General features: G+C 34.7%; 1 protein-coding gene across 6 annotated transcripts; it reads left to right on the forward strand.

Moving 5' to 3' along the window:
• The first annotated feature begins 3,059 nt into the window (after positions 1–3,059).
• On the forward strand, positions 3,060–8,865 carry LOC112275802 (uncharacterized). Of its 6 annotated transcripts, none has more exons than XR_016500252.1 (4): positions 3,060–4,575; positions 5,055–5,263; positions 5,446–8,200; positions 8,368–8,865. XR_016500252.1 is itself a non-coding variant. In XM_090246542.1 (4 exons), exons 2-4 carry the CDS (start codon positions 4,274–4,276, stop codon positions 8,058–8,060), a joined length of 3,126 nt encoding a protein of 1,041 aa, XP_090102668.1. In that variant the 5' UTR covers positions 3,060–3,639; positions 3,840–4,273; the 3' UTR covers positions 8,061–8,865. The 6 variants fall into 6 exon arrangements, 5 of the variants coding, with proteins under 5 accessions (XP_090102668.1, XP_024362220.1, XP_024362219.1 ...); XM_090246542.1 differs by having other exon boundaries at positions 3,060–3,639; positions 3,840–4,575; positions 5,446–8,865; XM_024506452.3 differs by having other exon boundaries at positions 3,060–3,639; positions 4,154–4,575; positions 5,446–8,865.
• Positions 8,866–27,659: the final 18,794 nt, after the last annotated feature.

The raw sequence follows: 27,659 nt of genomic DNA on the forward strand, positions 1-27,659 counted from the left end.
TGTGTGTTGAACCTTAATAAATGTTACAACAAGCAAGTCTTCAAGGAGTGTATTGGAATGGGTTAAAACCTTCCTTGTAACAATAATATTCATCCATGGATGTAGTTTATGCTTCTAGATGTTTATATAGTTTGTTTACCAATCATTCACATATTCTAAACCCTTGTTTTGCTCTTCTTCTTAATTTGATGTAATTTCCAAAACCTACATGAAGAAGTGAAGAGAAGAATTCAGCTTCAATCATCACATGGGGTTACTATTTGTAGAATCCACACACACATATCTATATATATATATATATATATATAACATGTTTTATTTATCTCTATGTAGGCTTCACAGAGCTCAGCTGTTGTAGCCCTCACTTGTCGACCATGGTTACTCCAAATGGCAAGACATAGTCAGAGCGTCGCTGTACCAGCGATTTGAAGAACGAATTCTTATTTTTCTTCCTACCTAGTCCGAAACCGTGCTTTCAATCACACCAATTTTCCTACTGCAACTTTGTACGTCGCTCTGTGTTCGGCTTTGTTTCGAACAAATTTTTATCTCTATTTGTCAAGCAATGGTACCTGAAGCCATGTAATGTAAAGAAATTGCCCGTGGGTTCAGTACCAAACTGGGATTTATAGCACTCGTAGTCACAGACAGTGATTGAACCAGGACTGATTGTTACCTGATTTCTAATACGTATTGTGTGGAAACACTCAGTGCTGCCAACTGGTCTTGCCATATTTTCAATGATAGAGAATTGTCTTGAAGTATTAAGACATGAAATACACAGACAAGATGAACTTTTGTTGGCCGGAATAAGTCTCACTGGCGGTGGCCGTATTATACCCATTGATGAAGCAGGGAGCTATCTGCACTGATTCACTGTTCCTACTGCTTCTTGTCCAGTCTATCAAACTGGTTTATTAGGTTTAGTTTGTCGTTTCTTAAAGTTCGCTCATTGCAAAAATCGACCCCTCCTTACTGTGTATTGTTTAGCTTTCCTGTTTGTGGCCTTGTTAGTGTTCGAATTCTATTGTTTCTAACTTTCGCCTAGGTTCAATCCATTGAGTAGTTTAATCTTGGTGATTTGCATTTCCGAGTCCTAGAAAAGCTGCAGTTTACATACGTATTTGGTCTCCTTGTATCATTAGGTAGAGTTCGAGAATTTTCTTTTGTACTCATCTAGATTTGAAAAGCTGGCTGCTTGCATTTCGTCTAAAGCCAAAACATGGAAGGATCCATTCACAGATTGTTGTGAGTTCGACAAATTTTCCAGTATCAATCCGGAATGAGTACGCTTCAATTCGAAAGATCTGTTGAAAGCTGTGCAATCCTGGTTTAGCTGACTACTCTCAGCTCTTAGGACGCATCGACGAGGATTATCGCAGCTAGGGCTGCCCTTCAAGTTCCCTCCACCATCCAGCAGGAGAGTACATTGTTGGAGCGTCGGTGTTGTCTCCCTCAGTGCTCTAAAACAAAGCTTATGCACACGGCAAGGCATTTAACGGAAACTGCCGGAAGGATATTGAAAGAGATTGTAGTAAAACGTTGCAGGTTTGTGAGCTCTTCCAGCCACCCAAATTCGAAGCGGTTCAGTGAGTTTCAACCCTTGCACGATAAATTGTTGCAAAATACTTCCAACTTGAAATATAGGTCATGATCTCGTTTCAGTCCATTACACATTGCGAAAAACAAGGAGTCAGAGGCTTATCCGAGTCTCACCGTTGCAGCAAATGAAAGATGAAACATGCTTTCCTTGACCATTGTCGTGCCAATGCAGTGTCACTCCTGAAAGTAATTTGATCCCATCTCCCGTGGTCTTCTACACCATCCCTGCTGATCAATCCCATAGTATGTTTGCAATAATAGTAAAATCACATCTGAGTGTCAGCGACTTCAGTATATAGACCAATTAGGCTACAGGCTTTCCAATCAGCACGTCCTGCGCGCAGAGGTCTATCTTCCACTGGGGCCCCCGCTTGTCTCTAGCTCCCGTCAAATTGATTTCTAGGTCTCATGCTCCCAACACAATCTGTTTTCAGAGCCATATCCGCACAAACTCGAATCTCAAACTCTTTGAGCTTGTTGTGAAGGAAAACCAAGTTGACATTCTGCTCACGAAACCTTATCCCGTAGCAAAGAGTTTTTACACTACCGTTATGTAACTGTGTAAAGCTGCTCCACCCCCCTTCCTACTTTTTGATGCTCTTTTCGAGTGCAGGCCCCACACCCAGACTCTTCCATCTGTACCCTCACAAACATGATGGGGATGTGATGCCGAGGGGTGGTGTTACCAAGAACCAGCCACGCAAGAACCAGCCACGCTGCTGAATCCTTCACGGAGACTTGGTCCGTTAACTGAGTCAACAAAAATATCACAGTGGGCTACGGATCGTGCACAGGGAGAGTATTCCCCTTCGGAGAATGGCCCTCGGACGAAGAAGCACTTGGATCCTTCCACACACAACCCACAAGATTAAAATTAGTTGGCCACTACCCAATTTTCGAGCAAAGGTCAATATCTGCCGTTGCCTGCGTGATCTATTACCTGGCATGCTGCTGCTAGCGGTATCGAATCCAGAATGAAAATGTTGACACAACCTCTCCTACAGTTCCATGTCAAGTCGATACTTGTTCAAGCCATTCATGGTGTGGAAATCCACAGGATAAAAATTACCTCTTATCGATTGTTTTATCGACTGACATGACACATCCATGTTTATAACAACCCACAAAGAAGAAAAATGGTAGACTTTTTTATACTCTTTCACTGTTTTTATGGATCAACACCATAAAGTAAAACGAACAGTGACTCTCCTTATTTTGTTTCGTTTTAAATTCCAATACAATCTCCGAATTTCCTATTCGGTGCTTTTTACACACACCAGAGAGCCAGTTTGAGTCAAATGATCAGATGAGAAGGGCAAAGACAGATCCAGTGAGAGAGGGGTCATGCGGACAGAATGACGGGGCCAGGGCAAAGACCAGGGTGACCCAGCGAACCGCAGGGCGGGAAAGTGCCGGGTGAAACCCTAAAACGGGACGTGGAAAAGGGCGGGCAGGGAGGATCGTAGACAGACCGAGACGGAGATCGAGTGGGAGGGTGATGGGATTGAAGAGTGTGGATCTGGGAGCTGTGAGGGCCTCGCGGTGGTGACGCAGGAATCACGCATTTGCATGTCCAGCCCGCTATCGCCAGTGCCTGCCATTGCTTGTTAGCGCCCTGCCCCGAGCTGGCTGCGCTGAATCCGCACTCTCTTGACTCACCCCTCGGCCCCGAAATAGCGTAGCGTCTTGCCGATGTATTTTTAGCAAAGGGTTTTGGTTGCCGGGTTCGGCTTGCTAGGAGGAGTTTTGTGACCTTGAGAGTCGAGGGGTGGAGAAAGAGGGTAGGGAGTGCAAGCACGCAGGCAGGCTATGGATCTGGTGGCGGGGAGAGTGATGGAAGTCGCGTGACGAAGAACCGTGGAGGTGGGGGCATACCCGGGAATGCCTTGGTGGTAGCATGAGTGGCGACTCTATCGAAGGGTGCCTGTGCGTAGAGGAGCTCCGCCAGACGGGTTGGTGTGTGGAGGGCGTGGAGAAGCGGGCGGGAGGGCGAACAGGCGTCTTTTCGAGTCCGATGACATGCCGCAGGGTTTAGAGGTGTGTGAGAATATTTTAAAGTACGGTGGGTCCGTTCTGGTGCGATGCAGATGGTGTTGTGGAGAACCGTTCTGTTGTGGGAGATTGAACGAGACAGAGAGAACAGAGGAGAGGAAGAAAGGTTTTTCTTTATTTTGGGATAGCGTGGATGTTGGTTTGAATAGCACGGGGGAAAGAGTGACAGTTTTTGTGGAGTGTAGGCTGTGATCGAAGCTCCAGATTCTGAAAACCCGAAAGTGAGGTAGTGCTGTGGACACAGTGGATGCCAGCGGTGCCGTCAGGTCAGCTGGATGAGTAGATTCTTCTGCGTTGCACGGTGACTTGTGAAGCCTGCGATGGAGATATATTCGGTGGACATCAGTGTTATTATGTTTGTGATTTCTTAGGTTGGGGTGCACTTTGGAGCTCCTGTGACTAGTTCTGCCTTTATTAGTAGGCGCCGCACTAAACACCTCTGAATGCCATCCTAGGGGAGCTATATCTCCACAGAAGTTCTCACTACATAGCCTCTCAGTGCAGATGCGGTGCAACGGGTGAGATCATCCGCGGCTAACTATCATCGGATTTAGCACCCTAGAACAGAGATCAACGCAGAAGTAGTGAATAAGGCGTCTCGACTCTTTCGCAATTAAACATGGAGGACCAGTTCGCCAACATATTACAGCGAAACTATGGATTGAAGGCTGTAGGTAAATCTGCATCTTTGGGGCCTCGGTCAGAAGATAGGTATGCGAAATCATTGGATAGAGGGACAAGTGTTGGAAGTGGAATTGGACGCATCAATCAATCTGCCGCTGCCGCAGTATTTGCAGTAGGTGATAATATTGATACTCGTTCTCAAGGACAGAATGGGTCGAGCAAATCAAGCACCCGACAATCAGATCCGCTCTCGACATATGGAAGCTCACTTGATGAAGGTTTTCGCATGCCTTCAAAGTAAGCATTCACTAAAAAGACATCCTTGTTTAATTGATTTGCCCTCATGTCCTATTGTGCGCTGAAGTACATTGTATTATCATTGCATGTTATCGTCAGACTCGGTCGAAGTGTTCATCCTTCTCAATTTTTTTCTATTTACAGAATCTTATCTTTACCTCCGGTTGCCTAGAACGTTTGGTTAGTCCGAACTGTCCATGTGGCGATGTAGTGTATTTCCGTGTGTCATCAAGTCTTGCCAACGATTAGAGTCTCATGATCTAAAAACTAGGTTTGTATTTTTTAGAATCATGAGCGAGTGTATGGAAAGTAACTCTAAGGTGAAGTTTTATTGCTTAGTCTCTTCGCAACTATGCTGCAGGATCTGATACTTGAAGCAGTGCACTGAAAAGGTCTGAATTGTGATGGCGTTCATGACGTGCTACAATTGATGTCATTTTGTGTTAATTTTGTGCGCATTTTACGTGTTTTTCATTCAGAAGCTCTAGTGTGGGAGTATTCGAAGAGATATTTAGCGGCGCCAAATCAGGTTCTGCTTCAAGCTCAAGCTTTGCTGAGTTTTTGGATGGTAGCTTCAGCAAATCAACTGCTCGATCTTCTGATAGCCCTTACAGTGAGGACATTCCTGCCGTTTTCTTCCAAAGTACAAGGCCAACAGAGCATCCGATTCAAAAGATGAATGAGCAAGGTGTGCTCTATAAGTCTTATTTGATAAAACAATAGCAGCTTTTACTAAGTAATTTGATACCTTTATTATGTTTCCTTCAGTCGAAGGAAAATACCTCTACACGTATGGTAAGCAGTCAATCAGTAGATAATGACGGATTTTTTCTTCGGTTGTATTGACCACTTGGTGAACTCTTGCGACAGAAGCTCCAGCAGATGTTGGGAGAAGACCATCTCGCTCTGGACATTCGAGAAGATCTGCAGAAGAGGAATTTTTGGATTCACTCCAAAGGGATCCTAAAACCAATAGTCACGCGGGATCAGTTCCCAGTTCATATGATAGTCCCAAATCGCAATCTTCTAAATATTTTGCATCAGTTGAATGCGACAGTCCTTTGAAAGGCAGTTTCATGAGAGGGTTTGGACGGTCTAGGACAGCTAGATCAACTCCACAATTTAGTCACAGGGGGGGAGATTCTCTATTTGAGCCATCGTCTGCAGAAGGAGCCAGTAGTCTGACAGGAAGCAGGTTGAATACTGACTCAAACCACAAGATAGGTTCAGCCAGGTCATCTCCTTCTATGGATGGCTCAGAGGCAGAAATTATCGGAAGAATGGATTCAACTCCTGGATTTACAATACCCGCTTCAAACGACTCTGCTTTCCCAGACCTCAATGAGCCTTATGCACCGTCTAGCACGGATTTGCCTACGAAACTCCCTAGTCCACTCAGGATGTCCACTTCCGAGCCAAGGGCAGGAGAGGCATCGCTTGATTCATTGGATGAGGTGTCCAAATCCCCAACTAGTGCGACTGCCAACACAAAGCAGACGGATTCTCCTAATTCAGGTCCAGGTCCTTTTGTTTCGGAATCTAGAAACCATGCCTCGGCTCAAGAAGTGAGTTCAAGCAAAGATGAAGGTGTTCCCATGCGAAGGGCTTTCGATTTAAACTCCACGGGCAGTCCTATCGCATCCTCGTCATTTGCACACACGGGAACCCGCAGATCTACACGCACTGGCGCTAGTCGCTCGAATGGTCCATCGCTAAATATTGAGGAGCCACTCACTAAGTTTGAGGTAAACATGCCGTCAGCTGGAGGATCTGGAGAACCACGTAGATCTCGGAGAAAGCCAGACCCATTGGCAGAAGTATGGCTTACGGTTGACCAGATTAGACTTGTTACTAAGCCTTCACCTTTTCCACCTCCCTCCAGACCTCCTCCTCCTTTACCTCCCCTTGCAAGGCATCATTCTTCCTCTGACAGGCATCGTTCTGGTTACACGAAGTTTTCTGAAACCCCGAAGCATCAACCTAGCCAGCCTCCGCAATCTTCTGCAACCGACATACATCCTAGTCCTAAATCCCGGTCATCTGGCACTGATAGACCTCAGCCCAGCCAGAAGGCCCAGTCACGCTCAGATGTGGAAAGACAGCCCTCCAAACAGCCGAGTTCTGGGATGGAAAGGCCAAATGGAAGTGCCGAAAAGCAGGCGGCGAACCAGAAAGACGGGTTTGTTTTGCCAGAGGTCACTATTGTTGACTTGGGTTCAGAAATTAAGCCATCCAGAGAGGATAGGAGGAGGATGCGTGAGCAAATTGAGAGGGAGCGACGCCGAGCTAAAAGGGAGGAAGAGCGTCTTAAGGAGAAGGAAAGGCTAGAAAAGGAAGGTCTGAGGGATTCAATCTTCAGAGACTCCGAGCCAGTCGGCGGCAGAGAACCTTCTCGGCCGAGGGAGAGCAGGCGTGAGAAAGTGTTTGATCCTAGAGAGCGTTATTCTCAGGATCCGGCAACCAGGAGAGAAGAAAAGGATAATCAATACCGAGTCCTCAGGCAGCAAGAAAAAGAACTGCAGGACAGGTTAGTTAAACAAGAAGAGGCAAGAGAAAGAGAGAATGAAAGATCAAGTGAAAGACTAAGAAGATCTCAAGAAAAGGCTGCTATGGAGGCACAGGAGCGTGCTGAAAGAGCAGCGGTGGAGAGGGCTGTGCAAGAAGCCCACGAGCGGGCAGAGAGAGCAGCTCGTCAAAGGGCAGCAGCTGCCAGAGATAAAGAGCGTATGAAAGAGAGGGAGAGAGAAAGAGAAAGAGAAAGGGATAGGGAAGAGGAAAAATTACGGGATAGGTTGAGGGAGAAGGAAAGAGGACTTGCTGAACAATTACGCAGCAGGGACAACTTCCGTGCCACCAGTGAACCACGGCAACGACCCACAGTCTCGGTCAATCCTCCCTCAGGAGGACTCTCTAGATTTTCATCAGGCGAAAATCTCAATAATTTCTCTGGTACATCAGATACTCGAAAATCACCTTCAACGAAGAGGGCCGTTGATGACTGGACTAATCTTTTCACCCAACCGTCTGGATCAGAGAAGGTTCAGGAGATTCCAGGAGAGCCTGCAGATAGAAGGAAACTGCGACTGGAAAAGCAAATGCTTATAGAAGAGCGGGCTGCCAAAGCTTTACAAGAGAAAAATATGCGGGATCAGGCATTACAGCGCGAGCAAGAGGAAAGACAGAGATACTCGAGCACACTGGATGCAGATGTGCGACGTTGGTCTGTCGGGAAGGAAGGCAATTTGCGGGCTTTGCTTTCCACCTTACACCTGATGCTGTGGCCAGAGTGCAACTGGAAGGTTGTATCGATGTCGGATCTTGTCTCTGGTCCTGCCGTCAAGAAAGCCTATCAGAGAGCAATACTTTGTGTGCATCCTGACAAAGTCCAGCAGAAAGGAGCGAATGTGAAACAAAAGTACATTGCGGAGAAGGTTTTTGATCTTCTCAAAGATGCGTATGCGAAATTCAACAGCGAACTGTACTAAGTCATTTATTCATCACTATGATCTGCAATCACCCGCACAGCACCCTTGTTTTCACAGTGTCATGAATTCCTGGCGCAGGTTGTGGGATGTTGGTTGAACATCGATTCCTTGGTTCCCTCTCTTGCCGTAGCTGTCGCAACGTATGAGCTCTCCCAAGCTCAGTCGATACCTCTAGCTTTATTGCCTTTATTTTGAGACTTTTGTGCCTCGACGGAGTTTTTTTCGAGTAGTGCTGATGATGTTGAGCCTGTGGCACTCCATCCCGTTTCCTTCTTGTTAAGTCATGTGAAGCTTTTATGTCCTACAGGTTTATGGGGCAAACAGAAGTTTCTTGTAAGCTGGTCCACCTTGTGAAACACATGCCTCGTGCTTTGACTACATGCGTTCCAATTCTGCCTCCGAGAGTGCCATGCCCATTGTCACTTGACATTGGTAGTTGGCTGGATGCTGTCGAAGATTGTCAGCACAATGGTGGAAAACAATGCTCTCCACTCAAGTTTGAAGAAGACTGATCAAGGCTCCATCATGAAGTCCAGTTCCTCCATCCCCACAAGTGCTACCAGATCTCGAACCCATCTGCATTTTTCACTTTGAATTAGCCCATTTATCCGTTATTATACACTGATGTTAGTCTTGTACATAAAATGGTTCCAGATCTCTCTGTTAGAAATTGGGCTTGTTATGTTTTTATGACATTCTTAATCCCTAAACGTCCAAGCCTTTGATAGTAGCGTCAAGCCCCCTTTGCATGTATGATTTGCCTATCAAATGTTTGCGTAGTAAATAACTCTGTATTTTTAAACCCCAGGATCATCTCTTTCATTGTGGTCTTGAGACGGTTCAATTTTGTTTTGGTAGGGACGAAATCATATAAATGACAGAAACTCTCAATGATTTGATCAGTGCTTAATGTATGAAATGTAAAGCAAAAACTAGGTCAGATGAGTTTTGTTTCTGTGTGGGTTTTGCAGTCAAAGGCTTGTTTATGTAATCAAAATGGCCAGTTCGACCAGCCACCTTTCGTTATTGAAATTTTTAGGAGCAGAACTGAGCTTTGTTCTCAGGTTAATGCTTAAACACCCTAAAATTAATAATTACTATATACCTATTCTTTTCTAGAAAAAAGACGTACAGATTTAATTGTAATTTAATTTGGATTTTTTTTCTTCTAATTACCTGAATTTTAGTGTTGAAGAAATTTTTGGAGTACATTTAAGACTCTCTAAAGTATACATTTTTCCTATTCAATTTTGTATTAATTTTGCAATAATTTGATATACATTTTGATTTGTCTTTAAAATACATTTATTAAAAAAATTGCACTTGAAGAGTAACATGGAACTACCTGCAAATCTTGTCTACCTATAAAAAGAGATTTGAAATGTCTTTATAAAATCTGATACTTTATTTGATTTTAATTTTTTAAAAATAAACTAATGTATTGAGCATAGATAAAACCTAAAAAGCATGGAAATAGTTCTAATGTATAATCTAAAAAATTAATACACTAACAATAAATTGTTTAAAAAAAATACAAATGCAAATCTATTAAATTTATTTATTTATTTAATTTTTACTCAAAAACATGGTGAATTGAATGCATTAATGAAGTGGTAAAAGTATATTATACTACATAATTCTTTATACCTAGAAGGTAAAGCTAAGAGTACTAAGAAGAAGGAATAATTGTTAAAACTAACTTGTTTACAATTTTGTGTAAAATCAGGCCAAATTTGCATGCTACTAGATTAGTAATAGAGGTATTGTTTAGGAGTAGCTTTTTGCCAAGTTTAGTCAAATATATCATAAGCTCTTCTCTAGTGACCTAAGACTATGATAGAAGCTTAAAAGTCAATTTACTAACTTGACTTTAAAAGAAATCAATGCCAAATTCTCCTTTTCTTACATGTTTTGTTTTTGAAACCACTCTAATTATTTTAAAAAAACCTGCCAATTGTTTTCTATTGTCTACTAAGTTGCGGTTTTTGTGTTTAAGATTTTTATTTATTTATTTATTTTAAAATCTTAGTGGAGAATTTTAGATTGAGTTTGAACTCAAATTTCTACAATTTTAGTAGGTTTAGGTAAGACAAACTATATTTTTCCTTCTACATCAATATATTCAAAAGGAAATAATACCACTTCTAATTGGTAGTTTGTCATCAATTCAATTTAGCATGGAAAGAAGTGACAAGATTGGTTGAAAGAAAATATGTAGCGATGGTTAGAGCTATTTCAACATCTATATCAAATCATTTTATTTTATTTTATTTTATTATAGAATATTATTTAAGCATCACTAAAAGTTGCTTTGTTTAAGAACTTTGATAATACAAGATTTAAGTTTTGAAGATTTATTAATTAAGTATAATTAGTAATTGAGCTTTGACTTCAAAGTTATTCAATTTTCAAATGACAAGTCAAGGTTATAAGAATATTATTTTTAGATTCTTTTTTATCATAGTTTAATTTATTTTATTGAACAACACAATCCAATATTAAATGATTTGAAGGATGTTTTGAGAGAATTTAGTTCTATGTATGGAGAATATAATTTGATTTGTATTGCAACCAATAAGATTTACATATTACATTAAGGTAATTATTTAATTCTAGTATAGACTTTATAATTTAAAAAATTTCAAATTGACATCAATTAGGATGATGTTATACTTATTAACTAATTTTTCTATAGATTATAATAGAAGATAAAGAAATTGGTGCTTAATTTATATGATTCTCAAACGTTAAGTCAAGCAATTGATTTTATTGTGAAGTGTGATAATTGGCTTTTTAAACTTTGATCTTAGAATTGCACAAGTATATCTTAATTTCTTTACAATTTAATAGCAATATTAACATCTTTTCAATCTATACATTTGATTTGAATATATGCAAATTGATGCAATGTGTTTTAAACCTTTCACCAAGCAAGAAAAATCTTGACATTGTGAACAAGAATTGTGATTATATTGTAAATAATCCAAGCACAATACTCAATATTATTCAAAGAAGCAATGAAACCATAGAATAAAGAATGTAACTATCAAAGAAGATAAATTGTTGAAAAACAAGTTCGCCTAACTACAATAAGAATCATGTGGCCAAAATCCTGTACAATATTTATTGAAGGTTCTATTTTCTCTTCAAATCCATCTTTTTGTTTTGAAATAAATATTTATTTAGGACCTAAAAATCACAAAGCCTTTGCCTTGTTAGATTTAAGAGCTTCAAATTGTTTCTTAGATAAAAAGTTTGTTAAGAGAAATAATATAATCTTAATAAAGATAATTAAATCCACACATATAGAAGTCATAGGTGGCCATATTTTATCTTCTAAAGATATTATTTATGAAACCAATCCAATATATATATCAATAAGTATTTATAATATCTTAATTTTATTTAACATTATTTGATATTTTTCTAATCAAGTCATTTTAAGTTTATTGTGGTTAAAAAAAATATAACTTTTAGATAGTGTGGATTTCTTGTAATCTTGATTTTTTTCATAGCCTAATCAAAACTTTTGTTAATTAAAAGATATATTTTGAGTCCTATCAATGCAACTTAATTAGTAGAATTATTAAAATTAGGACTTTAAATTATTTAGATGCTAAAATATAATGATAATAGATTCTATTTGTTTGTTTAAATATTTATTAGAATTTAAAAGAATTTATGGGTTACAAGAGTCTTATTAGAAAAAATTTATCAAAATAAAATTGTACTAAGTTTTTGAAGCAAATATTGTAGTTGATTTAGTATTTTTTTTCTTAAGGTTAAGAATTAATGTTTGGTTTTTGACACCAATTTCTATATTAGTCTTCTATTTACATATATTATTTATTCAAAACCTATAAATATTAATTAGTAAGTAGAAATAGTATAAAAAAGATCTTCATGTCTTTCTAATTATTTATATAGAAAATAAGATTTTTAATTTATTTATATTGATTCTATCACTAAAAAATTAAAAAAGGTAGAAACACATTTTTTAAATTAACATAATCATTATAAAATTCTATAGAAATTTTTAGAATTTATTTAGAATTTATTTTAATTTTTAAAGGATTTTCAGAGTATATTTTGAAGACATTAGTAAAAATAATTGTACTACCTTGAGAATCAATTATAAATAATTTGAGCAAGATTTGAAGGTCCTACATGGCTCTTAAGCTAATTGGATTTTTTTGAATGATTTTTAAAAGAATTCGATCTTACTTTGAAATTGTATTTAGAATCCATAAAAAATGCATAAGGTAATTAAAAATACATTCTAAGCAATCTTAAACAACTTAAGTAACTATCAAGGATATGAATCATAAAAAAATTCTAAAGAAAGAAAACATACTTATAACACTTAAAGAAAGAAAGTAGACAAATTAAAGCTATATATAAGATAGAAATTATAATGGGTGTTGTCAAATATAAAGAAACTAGAGATTCTTGAGCTAAAGACAAGAAAATAAGAAAGATAATGATAAAAGTAAAAAAGGCCTAATTCTTGCATCCATATATACTATATAACTAAAGAATTATGTGGCAACATTCTATAGGTTATTTGACATGTATCCAACTTACTAGATACGTGTCTAACTTGCAAAAAAGTTTCGAATATGTGTGCCACATAACCCACTTATACTACAAGTAGCCAACATGTGCAACACGTGTCTAACTTGTTGGCCAAATTTTCAATCTATTAATTATCTAAAAATACTTATAAAATTAATTTGTATCTATAAAGCTTCTAAAAAGCTTATTTATAAGTGTCACGGACACAAAATACAGACTTGAAATCTAACAAGAAGTTCAAGAAAAAGTGGCAGAACTAGATTAAACAGATGAATACAAGAACAACACCAGAAAGGTGAGCTAGAACTCCAAGAGATGTGTTGTCGAGACTGAAGAACTCTTCAACCTCGATCCCTATATATACTCCTACTTAGGAAGCTTCTCAAGCTACTTCTATTAACTAGGAAGCTTCTAGAAGGTTCTAGAGGCTTCCTTTCTAGAAGGTTCTAGAAACTTCTCGAGCTACTTCTATTAACTAGGAAGCTTCTAGAAAGTTCCAGGGGATTCCTTTCTAGAAGCTTCTAGAAACTTCTCTTCTAGAAGGTTCCAGAGACTTCCTTTCTAGAAGCTTCTAGAAACTTCTCTCTAAAAGGTTCCAGAGGCTTCTCTTCTAGAAGGTTCCAGAGGCTTGTTTTCTAGAAGGTTCTAGAAACTTCTCTCTAGAAAGTTCTAAGGAATATGTCCCTAACATCACCCCCTCTTTTAGCTTCGAGGTCTCTGAGAAGCAATGTTGTTGATCAGTACCAACGCAAGAAAATGAAGATCTGTCGCATAACTTCTGCTATGAACTCCAACTGTTGTTCATGAGGCAAGTGGTTCATCGACCCTTGAAGCGAATGGTAGTGGCCTACGCCTTCGACTTCTGACCAAGCATGAACTTCTGTGTCCTCATTGTGAAATTGTCCTGCAAACAAGCCTTCTGGTTGACCATCGTAAGCAGGCTCGATCTCAAATACGATCACCAATGATCGGTTACTCGGTATCCTCCGTCGTCGTCGTAGTACATGTAGTTCTTCATCTCGGGGTCGCCTTCGTGAGCTACTCGGTTACGATACTCTGACTGGCATAGTATCTATCTCTTGGCTATCCATATTAAAAGACCAAACTACGATCTATCTTGGAGAAAATAACTACATCAACTATGAATTTTACTGGTGCTCTCCCCTTTTCTTATATTGTTGGGAGAACAAGCTTCAGAAAAAAGCTATCATCGAATTGATTTAGGTTTATCGGGGTGTCGTTGATGAAACTCCTGTACCTTTTGTGGCGCATTTGCAAGATTTTTAGCTGGCTCCCACGTTCGCTCATTAATGTCATAGCCGCACCAATGAACAAGATATTCTAACTTTCTCCACCTTCGCCGTGAATCCAATACCTTTTCAACCTCGTATTCTTCGTGGTTCTCGATTTCAATACTAGGTGGCGGACATTGCACTCTTCTAGGAAAAGATGACTCTCGATAAGGTTCCAACAGAGAAACATGAAAGACTGGATGTACCTTCATAGAAGCCGGTAACTCCAGCCGGTATGCCACTGGATTAATTTGCTTCTGGATGATAAATGGTCCCAATCTTTGATAGTCCAACTTATGACATGGTCGCTTGGTCTTGATATTTCGTCGAAGAAGCCAGGCTTTGTCTCCAACTTTGAAAGTAGGTGCTGGATTCCAAAATCTGGCTGCAGACGTCTTATAGGATTCTTGAGCGGATTGTAATTGAAGCTTCAACATAGTTTGAAGCTCTGATAGTTGCTTCGCAAATCCTTCAGCTGCTGGATTGTTATTTGTTGACGGACTCAATAAATCAAGCTTCGGATGATATCCATAGTTGGAAAAGAATGGTTTTTGTTGAGTCGACGCATGGAGGGTGTTGTTATATGCAAACTCGGCTAGCGGTAGATATGCAGTCCAATCGTCTTGCTGATAGTTGATGCTGCATCGTAAGTACTGCTCCAAGACTTGGTTCACCCGTTCCGTTTGGCCATGAGTTTGAGGATGGAAAGCTGAAGAAAGCTTGATATCTACCTTCAATATCCCAAAGAGAGATCTCCAAAACTTTGACACGAACTGGGTACCTCGATCTGATATGATATCATCTGGTAGTCCATGATATCGATACACATTATCGAGAAAGAGTCTTGCTGTGACTTCACTGGACGATGTCTTCTTACAAGGAACAAAGTGTGCCATCTTCGTAAGCCGATCTACCACGACAAAGATACTGTCAAATGAGTTTGATGATGGCAAGTCCGTGATGAAGTCCATAGAAATTGAAGACCATGGTCGATGTGGAATTGGTAATGGCTGTAGAAGTCCATAAGGGCGATGCCGAGGATTCTTAGATCTTGAACAGATGTCACAAGAGAGGACAAAATCTTTCACATCCTTCCACATTTAGGGCCACCAAAAATCTCGAGAAATAAGCTCCAAGGTCTTGTTGAATCCAAAATGTCCCGCAACTGGAAAATCATGGCGAGATTGAAGAACTCGGAGTCGTGCTAGTCCTTTTGGAATGTACAATCGCTCTTCAAAGTATAAAAGATCTCCTTCCACCTTGAACTTGTCGTCATTGGTACGTTGCTTGATATCAATGGCTACTGAATCTTTAATGGTCATAGCACGTACCTGGTTTAGGAAGTCAGCATCAAATGATACAATAGTAGCACAAAGTTGAAATCTCTCTGGCTTCAATAACGTTGTACATTGTTGATCAAACGCTGCTTCTCCAGCCTTTGGTACAAGATACGATCTCCTTGATAAAGCATCGGATAGTCTTTGCTGCCTTCCAGGTCGATAAGTGATAACAAAATCGAATCTAGATAGCGACATATTCCACCGAGCTTGACGCCGATTTAAAACTCGAGCCGTCATGAAATACTCCAAATTCTTGTGATCTGTATATACGATTACTGGATGTGCAGCTCCTTTAAGAAAGTGATGCCATTCTTCGAAAGAATCCACTATAGTAAGAAGTTCCTTATCGTGGATCTCATAATTGATTTCAGCAGCAGAGAACTTCCGAGAATAGAATGCAATTGGATGGAGCTTCTTATCTTCACTCATTTGTGAAAGCACAGCTCCCAAAGCAAAATTTGAAGCATCAGTTTCTAAATAGAAGGCCTTTGTAAAGTCTGGATGTACCAAAATTGGAGCTGTAGTAAATGTTGTCTTCAAATCTTGAAACGCCTTCTCCGCCAAAGGTCCCCATTCCAACTTATCCTTGCATGTTAATCGAGTGAAAGGAGCAGCAACTTGAGAATAATTCTTGATGAAGATCCGATAGAAGTTAGCAAAACCAAGAAAGTATTGTACGTCTCTAACCGTCTTTGGAACCTCCCTAGACATGATTGCTTCTACTTTCTTGGGGTCCATCTTCAAACCTTCTGTAGTCGCAATGAATCCCAAAAATTCCATCTCCGTTTAGTGAAATAAACACTTTTCTAATTTGGCATATAGTCCTCGCTTGCGTAGTTTCTCCAAGACCAAATGAACATGCCATTCATGGTCTTCCTCATTTTTAGAGAATATTAGAATATCGTCCAAGTAGATGACAACAAAATCATCGAGGTGTTCTCGAAAGATGTCATTCATCATATGTTGGAAAATCGCTGGAGCATTGGTAAGACCAAAAGGCATGACATTATATTCAAAATGACCATACCTTGTACGGAATGCTGTCTTGCACTCATCTCCTTCCTTGATTCAGACGAGATTATAAGCTCCCCTTAGATCAATTTTTGTAAAGATCTTCGCACGTCCAAGTTGTTCTAAGAGACTAGAAATCAAGGGTAATGGATAACGATTTTTCTTTGTTACTTTGTTGAGGCCTCGATAGTCCACACATCCGTAATGATCCATCTTTCTTCTTCACAAATAAGATGGATGCTCCAGCTGATGATTTTAAATGACGAATGAAGTTCTTGGCTAGATTCTCGTCGATGTACTTTCGTAACTCTGCCAACTCCATTTGCGATAGATTGTAGATTGGGCCAAAAGGTGGTTGTGCTCTTTCTTACAAGTCTATGGCACAATCATATGGTCGGTGTTCCAGTAGTATGTTGGCATTCTTCTTTTGAAACACGTCTTCAAAATCTTTATATTGCTCCGGTATACTTGCTGTTGAGATCTTTTCCTCGATAGTTGGAGCCGCATAAATGACAAATGGAGTGCCTTCCTTAGATGATCTTATAAACGCTCTTGCTCCAATGAATAAGGATTTCTTTTTTCGAGGTTTTTTACTAGGTTTTTTCTTGGGTAGTTTTGTGGGAAAAGTCATTTTCCGCAACCTCCAATCTATCAATGGATTATGTTTTTCCAACCAAGAAAGACCAAGAATAATAGGATTTGATGGGGTTCTAATAATATTAAAAATAATATGACTATTATGGTCTTTAAACGTTACTTCTATAGGTTTTGATTCATGGATGATGCTACCAGACAATAAAGGTCGCCCATCTATGACCTCAACATGAAGAGGTTTTGATTTTTGTACTAAAGGGATCTTATGACGCTTTGCAAATTCTTCGTCTAAAAAACAAGCAGATGCTCCTGAGTCTAGTAGTGCTAAGGTTCTCAGTTTTTGAGGGCCGATAAACAGAGGGATTGTAAAACAAAGTGCAGGTTGGACAGAAAGAAAGGAACCTGATTGTTGTTGGGATATTTCATTGTCTAGCAGCACGGTTCCTACTGTGGCTGGGCATCCTCGTTTTCCTGAACAAATACTCCTCTACTCTTGACTATGCCTCGATTTTGCTTTTTGGGGCAGTTTCCGACTTTGTGGCCTTCTCCACCATAATACAAGCATAAATTTTCCTCCATACGTCACTTTTTTTCTTCTATAGTAAGAGATTTGATACGTACCGCATCAATTTGCATGTCTTCCACCTCTGAATGTGAATTCACACTGCTTGCCGACATAGTTGGAGCATGGCGAATTGTATGTTGTCTTGAGCGTTGGTCTTGGCGACGTTAGAATAGGCAATTATCGCACTTCACAGCTTGGCTAATGGCTTCATTGAGCGTTCGTGGATCAGGAAGAGTTAACAGCAAATCTTTCACATCATCTCTTAAACCTCAATAGAATTGACTCATCAATGCTTCTTCATCCCAATTGATGTCGCATACTAATTGCCTGAAATTTGAAGCATAGACTGATGTAGAACGCATCACTTGTCATAGCGACTGGATCTTTGTTGTAGTCCATCGAACCTTATCGTGTTCACCAAATGCTTCCGCAAATGCTTCCAAAAAGGTTTCGAAGTTGTTTAATATGCATGATCGTTTCTCAAACAAAGGAGCAAACCATGATAGAACTTGTCCCGTAAGTAAGGTTCCAACAAGCCCAACACGTGACTCCTCCGTTGGATATCGTTCGGGCTGTAAAACTGTTATCAACCTGATTTGATTGACGAATCCTCGAAACTTGGAACGTGTTCCATCAAACTTATCTAGAAGGCTAACTCGAGGCTCCTTATGTTGTAGAACTAGTGGTTCTTGTCGAACCTGAGGTAAAGTTGTTTCTCCAAGTGCCGAAATTTGAGGCTGGTGTAGTTTAGATTGTGCTATCCCACATACTCCATCATTATGAAGCCTTGCCACCACTCCTTCAATCTCTGCAGTTCTTTGTGATAACGTAGCGAGGGCATTCATAATAGCATCTGACTTAGACTCCAAACTTTCTGTCATACTAATGTCTTGACCTCCGGCCATTCTAAAAGAAGGACAAAAATGACCCTATAAGAGGCAATATTGGTTTATAGGAGGGTAATCTACAACCTATAAAAAGCCTTAAGAATTTCAAGAAGAGGGGTAATCCACTCTCTCCAAGAAGAATAAGACTCCAATATTGTAACAGAAGAAGTATCAGTTTAGAGGAGGGTAATCCGCAACCTCTAAAAAATGCTAGTATACCTTCAAGTAGAGGGGTAATCCACACTCTACTAAGAAAGAACTAGCTCTGATATCTCAAGTTAGTATAGTCTCGACAAACTGTCACGGACACAAAATACAGACTTGAAATCTAACAAGAAGTTCAAGAAGAAGTGGCAGAACTAGATTAAACAGATGAGTACAAGAACAACACCAGAAAGGTGAGCTAGAACTCCAAGAGATGTGTTGTCGAGACTGAAGAACTCTTCAGCCTCGATCCCTATATATACTCCTACTTAGGAAGCTTCTCGAGCTACTTCTATTAACTAGGAAGCTTCTAGAAGGTTCTAGAAGCTTCTTTTCTAGAAGGTTCTAGAAACTTCTCGAGCTACTTCTATTAACTAGGAAGCTTCTAGAAAGTTCCAGGGGATTCTTTTCTAGAAGCTTCTAGAAACTTCTCTCTAAAAGGTTCCAGAGGCTTCTCTTCTAGAAGATTCCAGAGGCTTGTTTTCTAGAAGGTTCTAGAAACTTCTCTCTAGAAAGTTCTAAAGAATATGTCCTTAACAATAAGATACTATCAAATTTATTTAATTTTATTTTTATTTAATTTTTTTATTTTGATAATTATAAATATTAATATATATATATATATATATTTATAACATAAACTTCTCTTTTAGGAACAAGTTCTACAAGTATAAGACTTTTAATACATGCCTAATTTATAAGAAAAGTTTCTTCTATGTGAACTATATAGCCAACTTGTACCACAAAATGCCAACATATGCAATATATGTCCAATTTTTTGACCAAGTTTCTAATCTACTAATTAACTACAAATACATCTAAAATGAAATCCACATCTATGAAGCTTCTACAAGGTAACTCTATAAGATATTATCAAATCTACATTTATTTATCTTCTAGCTAAGACATCTTATTTAAATAATTATGCATGTTAATGATATTACTCTTTGTCACGTGATATGGCATCAGGTGCCAAATCTCATCAAATATATGTAGTTTTGTTTTATTAGTGGTTTTTCATCTATTGTTAATTTTTTTTGTTATTTGAATTTATTCATGTCAAGTAGGATTTGAATACTTACATGGAAAAAAATCCTTGACTTGACATTCTTATTAAGTGAAGTCTTTTGAGTGATTTTGAAAGAAAAAAATTTGTTATAATGGTTTGCTTGACTATAGTGATTTAGTCATTTTTATAAAGCTTTAGGATTTTTTCTATTCTTTATATTTATAAACTTGAATTCCTTCTTTATAGTGTGAGAAATAACTTAATTTCGTTCAATGTAGATTTCTAATCTTTCACTTGATAAGAATGTCTTCTGCCTTTTAATTTTTGATAAAATAAATTAGAATGGAGTAGATTTTTATTTATTTATTTATTTATTTATATTTATTTTTAAAAATTCTTCTCTTCACGATTTTCTAAGAGTTCCTATTTGTTTTTATTTTGTCACTATATCACAATATCATTGTGGTATTGAATATTTTGAAGAGCAATATTGTATTGAAATAGCATAGTAGTATGGCATGGTATTGAGGGAGTGGATCACACTAATTACAAAAGGTCATAGATATAAAGTATAGGAGGAAAAGGGTTTAGAGTCGCAAGATTATTACACAAGATTGTAAGTCATAGGGCTTATTGTAAGTGAGCTATTATGTACGATGCAAAATTAGAGTCACAATACAATATAAGGTGGAGAAATAAGGTTAGGATGCAGCATTAGTTTGTTATTTTTTTGATATTATTTTCAATTATATTACACATTGGATAGTGTGACTAAAATAATGTAACATAGTTTGTGCATAGGATTTTAGTATATTATTAGAATAAAGGCTTGATTGTGCTATATTCAACATGGTATATAAGTTGTGCATTCAAAACTATGTGAAAAAATAAATAAAATAAAATAAAATAAAAATAAAAATTTTTTGGATCGACAATGGCTTGTCGTGACAATCAACAATTTATGGCTATAAGTATAGGTAATATTTGTCATAAGGTGATAGAGCCAAAGTGACAAGATTTTATAATAAATGATCCATTTTTTTAGTTATAGGACCACTATATTAGGGTCTCATTGTCGGAATACAAAGATTTTGTTTCAAAAAAGTATTGGACTTTTCATTATCATTAATGCTTAGTCAGGTCTGAAGATAAAAAAAGTACCAAGTTTATATATAAAATTGTCCCTATTAGAGCAATTACATCAATACATAAGCCTTAAGTATCAAAGAACATCTAAAATGTGATAAAGATATTCTAAAACCTTACATATCCTTAAAGAAATTTTTTTCCAAATTTCAACAGCTCATATCTTACAATTGGATTTTTCAAATTTTACACAAAATACTAATGTATTTTAAAAAACTACCAAAACAAAATTTAAGTACAAATTCATTAAAAATCTCAAAATATCGCCAAAATCCTAATAGTAGCTTCAAATCCTTGTTTAAATACACCCAAATATAAATTTCTTTATATCTCACAAATTAATCACTTAAATATCAAAAAAATTGATATGTAGCTTTTCAATCTAATAATTTATATTTTTAAATTTTTTGTACCAAAACTCATTTGGAAACTCAAGATATAGTTCCAACTAATACTATCAATAAAAAAATTTACTTACTACCTTTGAACTATGTATGTTATCTTCAACTCCCTATAATTCCTTTATATAAATTCCAAATATAATAATTCTTTCATAAAAGACATAGATCTTAAAATTGCCCCTGCAATCACATCTTCCAATCTCCAAAAGCTACCATATAACTCTTCATATCCTCAAAAGACCAATAATATGTTTTAAAAAATCTCTTAATTTCAAATATTTGTAATTTCTTTATCTTAATTTTAAATCTTTTAAATTTTGTGGAAAAATTTTAGCACAAATCTTAAACCTTATAACCCCTATTTTAGATTCTGAAATACCTCTTTTGAAGTTACCAACACTCCTGTTATGGTCATAGATATCTTGCTAAAAGAGTATTGATTATGACCTTTGACCAATAGGAATGAAGACCTTCTTTCTTTTCCTTCATCCATTTATACCTTGCTTTCATTCTTCCAAATAAGCTTCTTAGTAGTTTGGATTGTCATCTTTGAGCTCCAAACTTTTCTTAAAACTTTATACTAGATATTTAAATCATATATAATTTAAATACTATAATCAAAATAAATAAACTTCAAAATAAATTTTCTTGCATCAACTTTCTTTAAATTAATCTATTAACCATTCTAATATATATTAATACTTATAAAAATATTATATATTTTAATTAACTTTTATATACTATAATCAATTACAGTATGACATTGTTGTTATATTACAAGTGTTCTTGCTTGAAAATGCATTAGGCGCTTAGCTGTGAAAATCCTACTAAGTCTAATAGAATCTTAAATAACCTTAAGTAGACCTTAATAATCCTAATCAAAATTTGACCAATAAAAAATAAATTTAAAAGAAATTATAAAAAAAATACAAAAAAGTTCCAAACTAATCTCAAAAAAATTAACAAGAAATCTTAAAAAAATATAAAAATAAATCTTCAAATAAATAATAGTAAGCTTAAAGAAATATTAAAAATAATATATTAAAAGAAATAATAATGAATCTAAAAAAATACTAAAAATAAAAATTCCAATATAATCATAATTGAAATCTTAATTGAATTTTAATCAAATCGTAGGTCAAATCCTAATTGAAACCCTAATGAAATCCTAAATCCTAAAGAAATCCTAGACTAATTCTATACCAAATTCTAAGAAAATCCTAGACCAAATCTGAAACCAATTTTAATCAAATCTTAGATTTTAAACAAACTTTTAATAAACTCTATAGTAAATAGAACATCAACAACTAATAATCAAACCATTGATGTCAATTCAAATTTTGTAAACTTGTTAATGTCTTAGTTATGAACAAGTACAAGAAAGATAAAATCAATTGCACTTATCAATTGAAAGAAAAGTAAGATAATCCAATTGGGTTTCAAACGGCCTTCTACTCCAATCTAAATGCAACACTTTGAGTGCTAGTATCTCCTCTTTGAACTATTGAATTGCTCTTAAATTTCACCTTAAAAGTTGGAAATCAAGTCTAGTATTCATATAAAAAAATTTCACTTCAATTTACTTAATAGATTGCCAAAGATCTTAGAAAAATTCATTGACCTTCAAACTCCAATTTTTGAGACCTCAATCCACAAAAACCTTCACACATTTTGATTTAATTATTTGATTGATTTCAAAATTTGCATATATATTAACAATTGGAATACCAACACGCTATCCAAAATTCACCCATATACATACTACACAAGTCAAAAAATCTTCAAATTTATAAACATATTTTTATTTCTTAAAATCTTAATCAACTGAGAATATTAGTAATTTTGAAAATACCTCAAAGACTCAATATTAACTTGATTGATACAAAACCAACTCCCAATAATATTTCTTTATATTTTCTCTCAAATTCCACTCTCCAATATATCAAAGAACCTCGAGAGTCACTATAGGTACATGGTTTTGTGCCTTAAGGTCTGATTTTAAGACAAGTTAACTAATCATTTACAAACACTTGTAAAATAAAATCTACATCTATGGAGTTTCTAAGAAGCTTTTTTATAAAATATTATTAAAATTTTTTACTCTTATTTCTACTTCAATTTTTTATCTTAATTACAAGTATAATTATCAATAATTATTTTAATAATAATTATTAAATCTTTTAAAGCCTTTTTATTTTAATGATATCTTAAATAGAATTTTTAAAAAATTAAATATAAAATAAGTCTCTATATTTGATATAGTATCTTTTTACAATCTACAAAATAATAAATTTTGTCAAAAAATTCTAATTCTTTCTTCACTTGTAATATTTTTTGTACATAGTTATTGCTACAAAATATCATGCCATTGGAAAATTGTGATGCACTTAAAGAGTACATAATTGTATTTCATCTTTTAGAGCATATAAGCATCTTTTAAAGTAGAATAGATTGTTTTGAAATTCAAACTTAAAAATATCAAAAGATTTAGAAGAATTAATTTTGATACTATACACAAAAGGATTAAAGGACATACTTGATTAAACTTGATTGATAAATATTGATTATTTTACTTTTAGATGAAATTTATTTGGCTTCAAAAGAATTATTTATTATTGATTAAAAATTAAATTTTATTCTTTTCATATAAGATAAAAACATCTAAAAAGATTATCTAACAAATTTTGTTATTTTTTTGATTAATAAGTGATATTAAATAAAAACCTTAATAAGAATATATTCTAATAAGCTTGGGAACAATTCAAAGTGAAAAATCTTGTAAAAAGCTCTTTGTTGTAGATCTCTTAATTGAACTTTGTTGCTAAAATATATTATAAATATAAATCTATAAGGTAAAGTTTATTATTTTTTCCTATTTATAACAATACTTTACTTGAAGCAAAGTCTAATGCATCTATTTTTATTAAAAATTACCATTAAAAAGTTAATACAATATAATATTGATGTTGTAGTAAAAATTTCCTTCAAAGCTTCAAATGCTACTTCATATTCTTTGAATATAGCTTATTAATTTTGTAAGAAGTTGTAGATTGGTCCAAATAGATAGTTGAGGTCTTTAGTAAAGATCAATTGAATTATCATAAAGACAATGTTGTAGAAGAATATTTTTATTTTGTTTTTCTTAAAAATATCTTTATACTAAATTAAGATTTATTTAATTTTTTTTACTATTAGAAATAGATGTGGCATAAATAACAAAAAATAATTCTTTTTATAGTATATATAAAAGTTCTTGCATCTACAAATAAGAATTTAATTTTATGAGATTAATAACTTTCTACTTGATTAGCAAAAGTCTTAATAATACTATAGAAAAATCTAAATTATAAGAAATCTAGTCTATCCAAGTTTTTTTTTTTTTTTTTTTTTTTTTTTTTTTTTAATTGTTTTAGCCATAATGAGCCTCAAATAACTTATATAGAGATTAAATAATATTAAATATCACTATACTATTATGACCATTTGTTGCTACATTTGTAGGAAATATTTTATGAATAATATCATTAAAAGACAAAGAACAATTATCTATGACTTTTATATGCACGAGCTTAGTTTTATTTATTAAAAATATATTATTTTATGTAATAAAGTCTTCATCTAAAAAAATTGAGATTTCTATATTTAAAAGGCAAATATTTTATAATTTTAGATCCTAAATAAATATCTATTATAAAATAAGATAAAGATTCTAAAAATAGAATATAAACTTTAGTAGGTGTTGTATAAGATTTCAACAACATAATATCTATTGTAATTGGATAAACTTATATATCAAAATGTTATCTTTTTTCACTAACATTCTTTATTTTATACTTATATTATCTTTTTGGACAATGTTGAGAATTAAACTTAAGTTCTCTACAATATAAGAATAATTTTTATTTTAGTGAGTCTTCTTTAGATATTTTTAATTATAAATCTTTGACATTATCTTATAATCTATATTAAAATTTATTAATAATTTTTTTTATTAATCCAATCCATGTTCTAGGCTAGATAGTAGTGCATTGTGATCCTTATTCTAAAGATAAGATTTTTTTTACCTACTCTTTTTCAATCACTTTCTTTAAATATAATTGTAAAAAATCTTAAGAATAAATTTAGATCATAAAAAAATTGTGAATATTTTCCTATCAAAGATATAAATAAAAAAGAATACTCAAAATCTTGTTGTAAAAATTTTCAAAATTTTAATCTTATCCTAACATACTTTTCTACCATATTAGTTTTTGTATCCTTTATACTTGTAGTAGCATGAATTTTTGAATTTATTTTTAAATTTAATCTCTTTATTTCTTTCAATTATACAACTTCTTATCAAATTCATTAGATGTCATGGATATAAATCTATTGTAATTGTTATCTAGATAATATGAATAGGTAGAATTAGGTAAAAGTAGATTAATTTCATAATACCTTCTAGAGAAGCTTCCTAGACGTTGTTTTGACTTTACATATGTTTGTAGTTGATTGATAAGTTAGAAACTTGATCAATAAGCTATTCATGTGCTACATATGTTAATAGCTTATGGAACAAGCTAACTATAAGGCATCTATATAGAAAACTTGCCTTGTAAGTCAAGATATGTGTTATGCAAAGTTAATACATTTTTGGAGGTTCTATAGAACATTGCTACATAGATCCTAGGTAGATAGTATATACAGAAGGATGAGTGAAGCCTTCTTCACTATTATCAACTCTTTTCTTGCTTCTAGTCTAGATCCAAGAATCTCTAGTTTTCTTGTCTTTTGACAATAATCATTTTGATTTTTCTTTTAATATACATACTTCTCTATTTCCATTTCTTTGAAAGAGTCTCATTTGTTTATTTTCTTTCATCAAGTTCTTATCTTTAACAGATTAACAAGAGTTCTTTTAATATAGTAGAGCTTTTTATTTTTTCATTAAAAATAGATTATCTTTTTTTCTTAATAAGATATAATTATATTAAAGTTGTGAATTATCCTCTTCTAAACTAATATTATTTTTAGAATTTTTTTTATTTTTAAATCCTCTCTTTTGCTTTTTTTGAGTTATATATATATATATATATATATATATATATATATATATATATATATATATATATTTAAGTATTATTATCTTAGAGCTTTTTGAAATGAAGAGTACAATAGCACAAATGCAAGAACAATTGAAGGAGTTGATGCTTGCTATACATCAATTTAATTTATCACCACCAAAAGTAACAAAAATGGCAAGAAGTGAAGATACAAACATGATTGGAGTTGCTTCAATATCTATGCAAAATCACATCTCTTCTTCTATAGTAGAACACCCTTTCAGTGTTAGAAAACCTAGAGTTGCCTTACTTAAGAAGTTTGATGGCATAAGATTCAAGTTGTGAAGATTTGTCAATCAAGTATAACTTGTTATTGAACTTCAATCCCAAAGCTATCCAATGTTAAGATTACAAGTTAGATTCATTGATATACTTCTTTCAAATTTGACATTGTTATGGTTTATACTTTTTCTTAAACAACAAGATCGAATATTGGATAATGCAATTGATCAATGCAATTGATCAATGATATTATATGCTTCATAATTTTGATAACTAGTAATTGATGTCAAGTGGAATAGTATTACTCTTATGAGCCAATTTTTCTATGGATAAAATATGAGGTAAAGAAATTGATACTCAACTTACTTGATTCTCAGATAGTGAGTCAAGAAATTGACTTTGCTGTTAAGTGTAATAATTAGCTTTCTAAGTTTCAATTTGAGAATTACATAAGAAAATCTCCACATTATTATAATTCAATGACAATACCAATGACTTTTCAACCTAAACATTTGGAAGTAGAATATATGCAAATTAATACAATATATTTTCAATCTCTTACTAAACAAGAAATGATTTGTTATTGTCAAGAGGGATTATATTTATGTTATGAAGAAGTAAAGCACACTATTCAATATTATCCAAAAAAAAGGACTCAATTATAATATTAGGGATACAACTGTCAAAGATAAAAAAAATGTTAAAAAATAAATTTATCTAGCTATAATAGGGACTGTGTGGTTGAAATCTTATACAAATGAAGGTCATATCTTCTCCTCAAAACCCTCTCTTTGTTTTATTATTAGGACCTAATAATCACAAAGCCTTTGCTTTGATAGATTCAGTAGCCTCAATTTGTTTCTTAAATGAAGAATTTGTTAAAAGCCATAGAATATCATTAGTACAAAAAATTAAATTTGTATATATAGAAGTCATAGATGGCTGCCCGTTATCTTTGAAAATATTAATCATAAAAAAATTCCTATAGATGTAACAATTAATGGTCATAATATTTGCGTAATTTTTAATATAATTAAGTCTTATTTTAATCTAATTATTTTAAATTTATTGTGGCTAAAAAAGCATAATCCTCTAATAGATTAGAATTCTCCTAAACTTGATTTTTCTTAGAGCATTATTAAGAATTTTATAGAAAGCCATGAATCTAGTATAATCAAACCTGTACTCGTAGGCACAAAAACTTTCTTGCATACTGCAAAAGAATGATCACTTTTTGTTATTTATGCCACA

The sequence above is a fragment of the Physcomitrium patens genome, chromosome 23, assembly GCF_059467195.1.
Source record: "Physcomitrium patens ecotype Gransden chromosome 23, ASM5946719v1, whole genome shotgun sequence".
NCBI classification, from domain to species: domain Eukaryota; kingdom Viridiplantae; phylum Streptophyta; class Bryopsida; order Funariales; family Funariaceae; genus Physcomitrium; species Physcomitrium patens.